The sequence below is a fragment of the Mugil cephalus genome, chromosome 20 (assembly GCF_022458985.1).
Source record: "Mugil cephalus isolate CIBA_MC_2020 chromosome 20, CIBA_Mcephalus_1.1, whole genome shotgun sequence".
Classification (NCBI taxonomy): domain Eukaryota; kingdom Metazoa; phylum Chordata; class Actinopteri; order Mugiliformes; family Mugilidae; genus Mugil; species Mugil cephalus.
This window is the reverse complement of record NC_061789.1, coordinates 15,578,274-15,591,969: the sequence shown is the minus strand read 5'-3', so window position 1 is coordinate 15,591,969 and position 13,696 is coordinate 15,578,274. Positions and strand designations below refer to the sequence as shown.

The following is a 13,696-nucleotide window of genomic DNA, read 5'->3' as shown; positions in this document are numbered from 1 at the left end:
GCGGCGGGGAGAGCGACTAGTCTGCAGCGGCGAGAGCAATAGAGTGATATTGATTTGCTTTTGATGTTTAATGGAGTTTCTCAGAGGGGAGGCGCGAGCAGAGGAGTGGAGAGGGGGGCGGAGGGGGGCGCGCTGGAAAAAAGGAATGAGGGTCAACAAGATAGAAAATCAGCCTCTAGATGAATTCAAAGTAATGAACTAGATTTTAATTGCACTGACCAGCATTCCTAGAAAGTGGGAAAGTGCTCTTACAAAACCCAATTAGTGCACATTGTGGGGGAGAGATGATGAGAGGAGAAAGTCTCAGAGTAAAGGCTGCGCCGCTTTAAGCAGCGTCGGCGCTGCTTCTCCACTATACGTCCAAATCCATATACGCCGTCCCCATGCTGTTGCCCCCCCTCCCCTCCCCAACAAGCCCACACAAGAAGTGGTATTTTTAGAGCATCACCCTATCTCTGAGATGGAGCGTGTAACTCCCTCTCTGCAGGCTGGGGCTGCTGGGCCTCTTTTATTTTAATCCAGACTGGAGGAAAAGATGGAGAGAGAGGGAGAGAGAGAGAGAGAAAGAGAGAAGAGCGTGAGTCATCCAGAGCTACCTTTGTGTCACTGTGGCTCTGTTCCTCCTCACCATCTCACTATCTTTTCCTCCATCTTTTCCTCCATCTGTCTTTTCACTCAGTCTGCCACTCTTGGTTATTGTGAGCATCTATCTATCTATCTATCTATCTATCTATCTATCTATCTATCTATCTATCTATCTATCTATCTATCTATCTATCTGTCTACTGTATCTGTCTGTCGTCTTGAATTTCACGATCTAAAAATCTCCTCTTATCATCTCTGTAATTTCAGCTCCCGTCACGTCGCATCTAAAAGGGAACCCGCGCGGTCTTGGCATCCGATTCGTCACATACATTTTCCCAGCACAAAGAAACTTGGCCGCTCATTACGGCCGAACGACGGATAATTGCTGCTATAATGTGCCGCAAAGACAACAGCAAAAAAAAACAAAAACAAACGGCGGGGCAGGCTTCAGCCAGCCCGAGCGAGGAAGCCCACCGGGTCGGTCTGGACTCGCAAATGGTCCGTTTGGCTCGGTGCTGGGAACCGTCGGCTAATGCGGACGAACAAGGGAGCCGTCCCTCGCACTTTTGGAAGGCGCCGTCGAAAGAAATCCCCCCTTCCCTTGGGGCATCTCCCGTGCGTGACTTTTCATCCAGCCAGCAGAGACAAATTTGTGGACACAACACAAAAATAAACACTGACATATTTACTCTTTTTTACCCTGACATGCGAACACGTTAGCTAATACTTGTGCCCCTTCTCCGCTCGCTAACCCCTGACGGTATCACCTAGCCTAGCTCCGAGGCTGTCAAACGCTCCACTGCGTCGACCGGAAAGTGTCTTAAGTATGCGAATGGAGCCGAAAGTTGTGCACCGCAGAAGTAAAACCACTGAGCTGAAAAAAAAAAATCCTCTGTAGTCCTTGAGGGTAACTGCAGCAGAGCAGAGTTTGTTAGGATTTGTTTGGAATGTGACACCTTTCATACTCATTTGATCCATTTTTAATATAACAACATAAAAGTATACAGTCATCCTGGCGGCGCTGTGGGGCTGTACTCTGGCTCAGCAGCGCTTTGAACTAAACACGAACGTCTCCACGCTAACATGCAGATGTCTAGCGGAGATGTTCTTTTTTTTTTTTTTTTTTCTCAATCCCTCCCCACCACCACCACCACCCCACCCCGTCTTATTTTGCAGAGTGCAGAGCGCCGGGAAATGAGTTCAAATACAGTAGGAGGATTAAGGATTATGCCCTAAAAAGATAAATGATATCCAAATCAAAAGCTGAGTATTTTACATTTAGGTAAATTACATCCCAGGAGACGAAATATACCGTAAATTTAACACACGCAATTAGAACACCCTGTTATAATGCTGCGGCCATGAGAGTAATAATAGGCCTCACTTGTGAGAATTGTGTTAAGAGAACAATAAGGAAATCTGAGCGATTATCCGGGATAGCAGTTCGTTATCATTAGCGAGGAGAAGCCGGGTGGATTTTTCTGTTCAGAAGCTGCCTCCGGGGGCCTTCGCCTTGCAGCGGGGCAGTGGATGTGGCACGCTCGTCTGATGAGTCAATCTGTCTGTCATTTCGCGTTTTTTATGTCACTCACTGCCCCGTTGTTCCTCGGATTCTCTCTCTCTCTCTCTCTCTCTCTCTTTCTTTCTTTCCTTTCCTTTTTTTTTTAATGGTTAATTTTAGACTCAAATCAAATGCCCGCTTCCACTTCTTTTCCTCACGTCACGTTGGCAGTTTGAACTTTTCAGCGTCTGTCTGAATGTATTCCGTCACGCTACACTGGCAGGACTGCGCAAAAAAAAAAAAAAAATCCTCTCCACTCACCTGTAGGCGCTGCTCTGGAAAGGTTGCTGTATTGACAAAAAAAAGAAAAATCTAAAAGGCAACATAAAAACTGTAAGAGAGGGATGCATTTTGTTTCCTGATTCTGTTACAAATGCTAAGAAGAAGCATTGTGTGTGCTTTTTTTCCCCCTTAGCATTCGTATTTCGTCCATCTCTAAAATAGACTACCGATGAATGTGTCCTTATGATGAGCCTTGACATGATGCTGATTACTTATGTTCCCTTCTACTGTGAAATGAGCTACATGCATTTACGAGCAGAGAGCGGAGAGAGTAGACCTGGGGAGCCAAGTGCGCCCTGACTGATGGCAAAATGATGGAGGAAGAAGCTGTGATTGGGTAATGAGGCCTGGAGTGTCATGGTAGGAAAAGCAGCCAGAGCCTAACAGACCGTTCCAACACGTCAGAGTTGGGGAGTGCGGGCTGTGAGAATCAGCAGTATGTCCAAACAGAATGGATGTCTCCCACACTGCATGTCCCCAGACGCTTCCCGTCTAACAAAAGCCTTCACGCGAGCACATGCTCGCACACAGACTTCGAGCCACAATAGCGGTGCCATGTGTGGCTTTCTGTCTGCCTCTCGCAGATCCGGATTAAACAAAAAAACAAAACAAAAAAAAAAAAAAAAAGAGAGAGGAGAGCTGCCATGTGCTGCAGTTAACGATCACGTTTCCACCGGCAGCGACAGACAGGCCGCACTTCCGCCCGGTGCGGAAACTGCTGAAACGGTCAAAAAGCGAAGATGAAAAAGTTCGCGAAAAAATCTCGAGCCGGTGGCTGAAGCTTCGTGATTAAGAAAAAAAAAAAAAATGTCATGGTGACAAACGCTTTACCATCGCGACGAACGCGTCTTGAGGAAATGTGCCATGCCCTGCAGGGTGCAAAATGAGGACATCAAACACATTCTCAAGTCGTTCACATTAACTCACTCTCGCTGTTCTTGCATTCAAATAAGCACAAACATTTACACACACACAGACACACACACACGCCGCCGACACATGCTGATGCACAACCAGATGCTCTCGCGCGGACTCGGTCTAGCACACACAAGCACCCACACTCAATATCTTCCTTATACATATTGAAATACAGAATGGAAACTGAAATAAAGCTCAATAAAACACTGGGTGCTGAGGCTGGTTTGGTTTAATCTCATTACACTGGGAGCCCGAGGCTTCTCACCCCCTATTTATAGCACCCTGAGAGAGGGAGAGAGAGGAAGGCCGGCGCTCGTGTACACAACATCGCCGGCTTGTGCAACCGCCGCCGTGAGTGGCAAGGGACCCGACCAATCGAAGGCAGGTCTTGCGTCAAATCTGATGTGACAAAATACACAATTTGCCGGTGATCTGTGAAGACAGCCGCCCTCGTTCTCTATTCTCCAGACACATGCGAGCTTCCACGTTGCCACGTTCGCCACATTCACTTTATCCTCTCCTCTCCTTCGCACCTTCTCCCCACCCCTCCCCACCTGTTTGATGCAAAGGAATGCACTTGTCCGTCAAATCAGGAAGCACGGATGAGCACGACGACTACTTCTTCTTCTTCTTCTTCTTCTTCTGCCGCAACTAATCCAAGAGATTTCACAGATTGCGTTCGGTATGATTTTGGCTAACGTTCCGTCTGTGTCTTCAGACTGCGCTGATGCAAACATATGCTCGGGGAACGCTCTCAAACTTTCACTGGGCCTTATCAGTACTGTGGATTGCGCCAGAAACCTTTCAAGTTGTTCCGACAGAAAAGCCCCAACGATGAGGGTGGGGGGGAGCTCAAGGGAGAATAGCTCTATTGACTGAGAGAAGACTCAATTCTGCCATTCTTTAAGGGAACCTCTCACAATAAAACCCCCAATCCACACAAGTAATCAGCCCTCGCTACACAAACACATACACAACAAACATTACAGAGAGGGGTTGATAGGAAAGACAGAGAGAGAACTCAGACTGGGGCCTCACCGGTGTTAATTGCTTCGCCTTTGTTGGGGCTAAAAACGCCTTCTAGTCTTTGCATAGGTTGTGTAAAAAGAAAAAGAAAAAAGTGTGCAATCTTCTAAATGCATTAGCCATGTCCCTTCCGTCTGCCCTCCAACAACTCGAATGACACTTTTTAATGTGTGAACATGGGAACGTGACCTACAAGAAAAAGCTCAGGGGTCAGGAGCCGAGACAGAGCTGCCCTTCCACACCCTCAGTCACTTATAAGCCGCCTCATGCATTATGTAAAAACTCTCGAGTGTTCTCACGGGCCTCGTCGCGCAGCTGCACAGATTTTATTTTTGTATATTTCTCTATCACAAACCTATTGCGTCAGTTTTGTTTTTGTGGGTTCCTCCTGGTTTGGAGGCAGGGAAAAAAAGAAGAAGAAAAAAAAAGAAGCCACACACAGTCAGTAAAAACATACTGTAATGTAGTGTAGGTACACATATGATGCATTGAACCTGTCATTGCTACATATTAAAGGGTAATTATACGCATTCATCTTGCTGTTTTATTTTACAGATGAAGTGACTTTCACCAACAAACATATAATTTTCTCATACATCATGTTTTTTAATGATACGCCTCACGGGGGCCGTTTTTTTTTTTTTTCTTCCACATTCCACTTTTGGCATTTTAAGGGCATTTTATCCAGAGCGTAAAACGCTGCGCTTTTATCAGAGTTTGTTCAGAACGCGCCCCTCCGCCGCCGCTCTCCCCGTGCAGGAGCAGCCCCTGCGACAATGGGTACTTGCCGGCTAATTTCTTTTTGCTGCTTTCTAAATTAGCACGCTATGAATTATTTAGTGGCACATTTAGCACCCTCATGCTGTTATTGTTTTCGCGGCGACGGGATGTTATTTGCCGTCGTTTCGAGCGTTTTTCCAATCAGGCTCGCGCAGTAACGGGGGGAAGCTGAGTCAGACCGACGACGGGAAGGATCCTCTGCTGCATCTCTGTCTGGGCCTATATCTGTCAGCGATAACGGTGATGTATAGGCAACGCGCCTGAGCGTGGTTTATGATGTAAACAGGGTGTGAATAAGAGGCTGAACAAAGCGTTGGTCAGATTTGCTGGGGCCGGGCCACGGTGTTACAGTGAGCCACTATTAACGCCATCTGTCGTACTTTCATAATCGTCCAGTGAAGCTGACACCCTGCCAGTGAATTTTGGGTAAGAACACTGTCCCGGGGCTAGGTGTCTGGAAGTGGTACCTCAGCAGGCAACTGAACAAGGCTGCAGTCTTCACGCAAGGCCTCTGTGCCAAGCGCGCACCTTCATCCCCCCTGTTTTTCCAGCTCTGATTTGCTGCGAGCTCTTGATTTGAACTCATCCGTCGCCCAGCGCGTCCCTGACACGCCTCGCATCCATCCGCCTGACGCGCCGCCCCGCGCGACAGGTGCACGCTATTTGTTCCCGGCGTTCCTCCACTTGCCGAGTGAGGGACTGTCAGCCCTAGTCACTCAGGCACATCTGCGCCAAGACGGCAGCCTAGAGCACACTGCATCTCTGTGGCGCAGGTCACCGCTCTGCACCACCCGATTGACGGTGGTCCGTGTCGCCTACCGGTGGGTAGGGGGGGGGCCCGGCACGGACACAATAAGCCTCTTTTCATTTGTCTGGCTTGTGAGTTAAAACCTCACCTCACGCCGAACAAACATCGCTCTGCCGTTTTTCATCGAACCCAGCTATTTGCCGAGAGGTGAAAGACTACCACTTATTTTAAAATTGAATACTTTGCACATTTTGACATTTAAATTCTCCCAGGTCTCAGCAATGAAGACCTTTTTCTTGGTTTGAAGTGGGCGACTTGATTAGACTGAAATGCTTTTTTTTCTGCTTTTAGTCCCTTGGAGTCTGTGTTTTTGAAGAATAGCTCGCTATAGCTATTAAGAAAAAGCTTTATTTTTGTGTGTCAGGAGGATTGTGTCGTGTGCTCTGTTTTCTTTTCAAATAGGCTACAATTTGATACACGGGTCTGTTGGAACTGCTTTTCGATGCCTGCTGATTTACGGCCACGTAATTGAAGGTGTTTGTGTCTGCTCTGCACATGAAGTCTGTGATTTTCTCTTTTTTTTTTTTCCTTTTCAAATAACGGCAGCATCAAGGCCGACGTAGAGCTGACTACATCAGCATTAAACAAATGCAAGTGGAACAGAGGAAGCCGCTGCACACTGTCAATGGGGGCCACTGCGCTTCGCCACTGGAGTGTGAAGGTTTTAGATACAAACATGACCTAAAGGGGGGAGAGACGTTGCAAGCTGTGGATGATCTCAGCAGACAAGAGGGGGAGAGCGGGGCGGACTGATACATACACTGTATGATTGTGCTTAATGCTCGTGTAAGCACGAACAAGGCTATCAGAGAGAATCTCGGAAGCCAAAGGGAACCAGTCAGACGGGACACACAATAGAGACAAAGCAGAGAGCAGAAATAGAGATGGAATCAATACTCCCCATTTACACCGAGGTGAAATGAAGCTAAAAGGAAAGAGGATCAAAACGAGAGAAATGCTGTGATCAAAGACTATCATTTCATTGGACAAAAGGCTGATTCAAACAATATTATTAGATAAGAAAATAGAAAAAATGGCCAGCATGACGCTTATCACGGTCACAATGGGCATCTTGAAAGAGTCAGAGGAAACCGTTGCGTAAAGAAAGTCCAATTATGGAGATTTAACGGACATGAACACTGTATGAAAAGGGGAAGGGGACTGCATGTTAGAGATAAAATGTAAACAGGCTCGCTGCACCAAACAGGGACATAATTAACAGGTGGACTCGTTGTGCAACTTGAATTTTTTTTTGATGGCGTGGTTCACTTTGTTTCTTCTTGCTGGGATCTCTGCCCATGCACACTTGTCAAGAACAAATAAAAAAAAAAGCACGAGCAAAACAAATGACTCGCGTTCCGCCGCTTTTCAGTGTGAAATTAATTAAAATGCAAAGATGCCAAGGTTTCCAATCAATGCGCGAGGCAAATACTGACTGCGCTAAATGTGGTTAGCGGTAGCCTGGGCGTCTGAGAGCCTGCAGCCAGACAAAGTGATGAGCAGGGAACAAGCACAAAAGAAAGACCTTGGGTGAAGGCTGCAAACGCTCCCTCTGAGCAAACAACCCGCTCCGCGTCACGGTTAAGGGAACTCAGAGGGATTTTATTTTTTTTTTCTCACCTGAGGTCTCTGGAATCTACCTGCGCCGGCCAATGGCGAGCACCGAAGCGGCGCACGAACCGCCTCCAGACGCTAATTAGCGCTGAGAGTAGTGAGAAAGCGTGATGCGTTCACAGGCGAGCGCAATCTGTAGCTTAAACAGATGGTTCCGCCACACAAATGAGACAAGCGGCCTATTACTTGACACTATTAAAACGCATTTGTCGGGGAAATTCCTGAATGCTCCCTGCGTGAGACTTTCCGTTTCTAGAGAGAAATGTAAATGTATGATCGACAACAAAATACAGCTGTCGTGGTGATTAACTGGAGCGTTATCTCATTATGGACTACATCATCATGGCAGCAGGCCAGTTGGGGCAGGGGAAAGATCCCCTCCAGCTTGCAAATCAGCCCTGGATCCTGAGCTCGGAGAGAGGATGTAAAGAATGCATGAAGGCATAGGTGAGACAAGAGCAAGGCTTTGGTTTGAAATAGTTGCAGAGGATAGAACAGCGATTAAACTATATCAAGACTTCAGCTCTTCAGTACAGGTGTATAAATATTCTTTTCCTTTATAACCACACCAGTCATGATGCACATCCAGTGGGACATGCTACAAACTGGCAAATTATACAGTGAAGCCCATCAAGCGCCTGTAGGCTTTGCCTGTTTTTTTTTTCTTTTCTTTTTTTTGGGTAAATATAATCTATTCTACAAATGCACAAAACAAGTAACCATAGCAACAGAATTGCGGGAAGAGCTGTTACTCGTTTAGTGTCAGTCATTCATTTTCGTGCTGAAACTTCCCAGAGCACATTGGGCATGGGACCTGATGACTGATACGCCCATATTAACATGACTGACAAGACGGTCGAACAAAAGACATCAGGGACGCGAAGAGGAGGCAGACTGAAACTCTTGGGGGAAGGAAGGGGGGAGGGGAGGGGAGGGGGGGCTGATTGCCTCTAAGATTGCCATTTTGGCGGATGCAACATAGACGCAAAAAACAGACGAAGTGAAAAACAGCTGCAGACAGTGATTCTTCGAACAGTTGTGGAAACCAGCCCCCAGAATCCCTCTTGCCCGTCCCTAGACTGGCGGCCGCTGAGAGTGCTTTGTTATCGAAAGCAAAGGTATCCATTACAGTTACGCAGCACAATCAGTTGATTCTGAACTTTGTCCGAAACAATTTCGCCAGCCGCTCTCGGGGCTGATTGATCGCCCGAACCTTCAGATGAGGTCCTGACCAACTCTCCAGTGATTGAACGGTCTGCTTTCTGGAGACACCGAGGTCATCCGCTGAGTCGATCGCGTGCCCGACCAATCAAAGACCAATTATATTTCAGCCACCCGACAAAAAGTCCCTCATTGTTCCTTAGCGAATACGTTTAATCCGACTCTAAATCGTCAAAATTAAGCATTTTTTTTTTCTCGTGTCCTTTCAACGCCATACGCAACAGAATCTGGAAGAATGTTCCAGATGTGGTGCATGTGAAGAAGGGCATTGGGGGCGCAAGCAGATGTGCATGCGGCTGCCTTCAGCAGGCCGGACTTGACGCAACATAGCCTTGAGCTAAAAATACAGAGCCGCTGGATCAACTTGGATGTTCACAACGCTGTGAAAACGCGGCAGAGAGATGAGGCGCGTGCTCGGAGCATCTATTGTCCAGAAATAAACACAGATTCGAGAGTCGCTGTGATACACGAAAAAAAGAAGAAAGGCGACACCGGCGCGACGGAAATCCCTGCGGCCGCCCGTTGTTGTGACAGGGCCTATCGACGGCCACGTGGGCTGCAGGTCAGACACTTGTGTGCACATGCCTCCGCACGCACGCGGCGTTCAGGCTGCGTTTCAGCACTCATGGCGCGAAGCATTCGTCCGCCAGCTTCCATTTCTCCTTGCACCCTCCTTTCTGACCCATGTGTAGCACAAACACCCACAGACCGTACACGTCACCTCACGGATGTGCTAAGGTACACACACACACCGATACACACACACACACACACACACACAGTTGGAGCCAGCTTGCCCTCAGAGCCGAGCTTGTTGGAATCGAATTATGTATCTCTCTTTCTCTCTCTCTCTCTCTCTCTCTCTCTGCCCTCTCATGGTTTGCCGCCCACAGAAGGAGAAGGGCAGGCAGAGTCAGTCCCAGTGCACTAAAGATTGGACCGCCTCGTGTCCTGGGGACTAAAATACAAATCAGCCCTTCCTCCAGTCAACTGGAGTTGGCCCTTTTCCCAGGGGCCTGCAGGGAAGGCCGTCTGTGGCATCTTTAAAAAAAAAAAAAAACGGAAGAAGAAAACAAATAAGAACATGAGTAAAACACCCCGCATTCCTGCCTCACATCCCACCGCTCTCAGGGATTTGTTGCTAGTCATTCCCCCGTTTGTCTTGCTGCTGTCTCGGCTGGTGCGCGCTCGGGTTTCATCAGCGTGTGGGAAATATTGAGGCGGAAGGGGGAATTGGGGGGGCACGAAAGGAAGTCAGAACCAGTCCAATGTGTCAACAGATTTTTTTTCCTCAAAGAACATCTGGGAATTGAGGTCACTGGAAGGACAGTGTCAGGGGAAGCAAAAGCTGAAAAGCAACACAGAAGGCCTTGGCTCTCTCTCTCTGACAGCCGCTCTCCCACCGAAACAGGAATAACAAAAAAATGAGTCACATATAAGCAGCCCACCTATCTGTAACCCGTGCTGCACAGTCTGTACATTGTTGGGTGTTGAAAACGTACCTGGATCTGCTGAGAAGAAGCGGATAACAATAAGCAAACACCCTAGTGCTGCATTCACCGTGTCTTGTTAAGAGGATAAATGGTGCAATTGTTGAGAAAGGATGAAGTAATCGTATCAAAATTGTATCGTTCCATGACTCACTTAATAAAATGCCTTTAATCTAATCTGCTTGATTAACATGCATCGTGTAATTTGATTTAAATCCTGGTAGATTAGTTAGCCTGTGGAGATAAAGGATCATATAACTGTGTGCTGTGTTAGTCTCCAGTGTCCTCTCCCTAATGCAGTGAATTTACTGTCATATCTGATCAAAGAACAGCTATTTGCTCCCATTAAATGCTGTCTGAAACCATCAGCGTGACAGCACTGTGGCAGTCACAGGTCCATAACTCAGACACCTCTCATTAAGACCACAGACTGAGCCGTTTTCCCCACAGTGGGTGGGTTAGGAGTCAGGAGCCTTGGACGCAGAGGCTGCCATGCTAAGGGGGTACTTCAGCGGCGCACTTTTGGTCTTACGCCCACTGAGCCCCAAACCGCCCCCTGGAGACAAGCTGATAAAGGCCCGTTGTGCACAACGTGCCAGTATCTGAGTCTTGCACGCACGAACGCACCCAACAGACCTTTGGTGCCATTAAAACCATGTTGACTCGTGTTACTTATCAACTACTACATGTAACATGTGGACACCCTTCAAAATGTCACAGGTATTTACAGATGCTGCTGCCGGTGCCTCTGCGTTTCGAGTGGGCGTACTGGTTTGCGCTTCATACCTATCTGACACAGTCTATCCAAAGACGCATAACGCACCGAAAACCCACGCGTCCCGCCTCCCGATAGAGAGTCCTTCATATCGGTTAACCCTTCAGGCACACTGCGTTATTACGCACTCATTAAAATGCCCCTACCCCTCCCCCGTTTACGCATATCCCTTGTGGGCTGCCATGGGCTATTATTGGGATGTTTGGGATGCACACCCCTCTCTCGCCTACCGTTTATTCCCGACACAATTTCCGATTGACGTGTTTGTGGTCCCGTGGAAGGAGGACGGCCAGGACATCCGAGACTTTTTCAGTCCCGGTCGGTCGCTCGTGTCCACGGCGTCGGAGCGCTCCATGTGCCGGTGGTGGTGCCGGTCGGTGTCGGAGTACCCCCGGTGTTTGATTTTGATCGGGGTACGGGGTTGCCTCCAAAGATGCTGCGGCGGCTTCAGAGTCGCTTGTCCTTCCCGGGGAACCGGGAGCGACAGTGACAGGCTCTTTTTCGAACATGGTGGTGGTTCCATCATAGTGCAAAAAAAAAAAAAAAAAAAAAAAAATGAAGATCCCTTTTTAACTTATTGATTAAAATAATATGGCTGTATTCGTTTATTTCAAGCACACAACAAAACGTCTCATGTCCCGCTCCACTTGATCTCTGGGCGAACAAATGAAAGTAACCAAGTCCAGCAGAGCCCAGATCTCAATCTTGTTTTCTGAAAAACATCAAAAACTGTCACAGTGGTAGCCTGACAAGTCATCCAAAGATCATTAATCTCATTGTCCTCGGCGGCAATCAGTTTGAGTTTTTCACAGAATCTCAGTTCTGCCGTGATCCTCACCAGTCCTGGGTTTTGGTGATGAGACACCGGTCCTGCTTCTCCTGAAGTTTGACGCCTCATCGCCCATGGCGCACGAGCAGATGACTGTATTTATTTTAGAGAATTTATTGCTTTTTATCAGCCACTTATTGCAGAGACACACAGAGACCGTCGGCGCTGGCTCCCCCTCTCTCCCTCTGTGTGTGTGTGTGTGTGTGTACGTGTACGTGTGTGTCGTGTAGTATCTTATTGCTGTCCGTGTGTCTCCCAGCTGAGCTGAAATTTCCAAGCAATTTCCATAAAAGTACTCAATCTAGCACGGTTCTCGTAGAGCTACGGCATCTCTGCGTGTCCAGAAGTCTCCCGCGATCATTCCGTGGAGATCCAAGGGTTTGGCCAAGACGCTAAACTGGATTCAGTAACCCATCTTCAATAAATCGGGATGGTGTGAAGGATGATTGGACGTGTCCAAAAAAAGAAAAGGAAAAAGAAAAAAAAACAACACGTATGGTCCTTTGTTCTTAGCTGACCAGACTATCTCATCTTTAGGTTTTGTTCAGGTCAGAATGCATCATATAAGAACAAAAACTGATAGTTGCGGAGCTTCAGTCATCTTGTGCAGTCCGGGCCATTATCTTCCCATCCTCATATTTGCTGGAGTTCGACGGCAAACATTGGCTTCCCCACAGCGCTCTCCCTCCCCATCTCTCTCTCTCTCTCTCTCCCACTCTCTCTCTCTCCCACTCTCTCTCTCTCTCTATCTCTCTCCCCCTCCTCATCTACTGTATTTGGTGGATGGGTGGTTGTCCTCAATGATTGGCCAGCGCTGGAGGGATTCGAACCTCTCATGCGCTCCTTCCTTGCGTTCCCCCCTCCATGCCTCCCCACCGCGTCTCCTTAACAGAAAACAAACAGCAGCAAATTGGACAAATGGTGGTACCTGGGCGAGGGGCTCCGAGCACCAGGGACCTAAAGACTTTGCCGCTGTTGACCATTTAGAGATGGAAGCTGTCACTTTGACTCACTGTGTTCGAGCTGGAACATGTACACGATCCCATTCAGCCCCCTGGAGAGACAGTGCTGAGCTCTTCCAGTCCTCCTCTTTGCTTGCTCCTTATTTTTAGATGTGGAATAAAAGTAAAAGAAAAAAAAAGAAAAAGAAATATCCGGTTGCTCAGTGTGGATTTGGAGGAGCACTCAAATTGTTGGGTGAAAGGTCTTATTCCCATCAGGGCCGCCGCAACTAATGGCACTGTAAAACACACTGCTGGGATGCACGTGACTACAGTCCTCCATCAATCTGGGATCGATGCTTATTTCAGTGTTGTACACGAGCAGTGCATTTTAAATGAAGCAAAATCAGATTTTGCGTTTGATAAGTTGGTAATGGCTTTTTCAGTGCTGCGAGGGCCACGGGCTTGAGTGCAAACAAAGCAAACGCGCCGTCGCCATTTGCAGAATCGAAATCCGAGGACTGCACTGTTCATCTTGTACCGTGTTCTGGCACGTTCGGGCAAACGAAATAGCTGCTGGGCTTCTCGTTCCCTTTCAAGGTAGTTTACAGGGATTAGTGTCCATGTGACCAAAATTAAATTTTAGATAGTGTCGTTTTATTAATTTCAAGCAGTTCCGAGTCTTAGTTTTAGGATTGCTCAAGAACGTAAACTTTCAATTCTGTTCAATTTATACGCAGTCATTAACAACACAAATTGTCCGAGGGCACCGAGACCCTGCGGATCAAGCACTGAGGCGACAGCGTCTCCCTTTTAACGAGAAGAAACCTTGAGTGGAACCTAGCTCATGTGGAGGGACCCATGCG

The 13,696-nt window shown here is 47.7% G+C and overlaps 1 protein-coding gene across 2 annotated transcripts in view; it reads right to left on the bottom strand.

The window, feature by feature from the left end:
- Positions 1 to 12,692, bottom strand: part of pde4a (phosphodiesterase 4A, cAMP-specific) — a 35,483-nt gene extending 22,791 nt beyond the window's left edge. Inside the window, exons 1-2 of one of the 2 annotated variants that reach the window (XM_047571467.1) lie at positions 11,899 to 12,692; positions 11,291 to 11,772 (exon numbers count right to left, since the gene is read on the bottom strand). In XM_047571467.1, the coding sequence (XP_047427423.1) occupies positions 11,291 to 11,586 (296 nt within the window). In that variant the 5' untranslated portion in view covers positions 11,587 to 11,772; positions 11,899 to 12,692. Of the gene's footprint in view, positions 1 to 11,290 lie in introns of both variants that reach the window. The other variant, XM_047571466.1, reaches the window with a different exon arrangement.
- Positions 12,693 to 13,696: the final 1,004 nt, after the last annotated feature.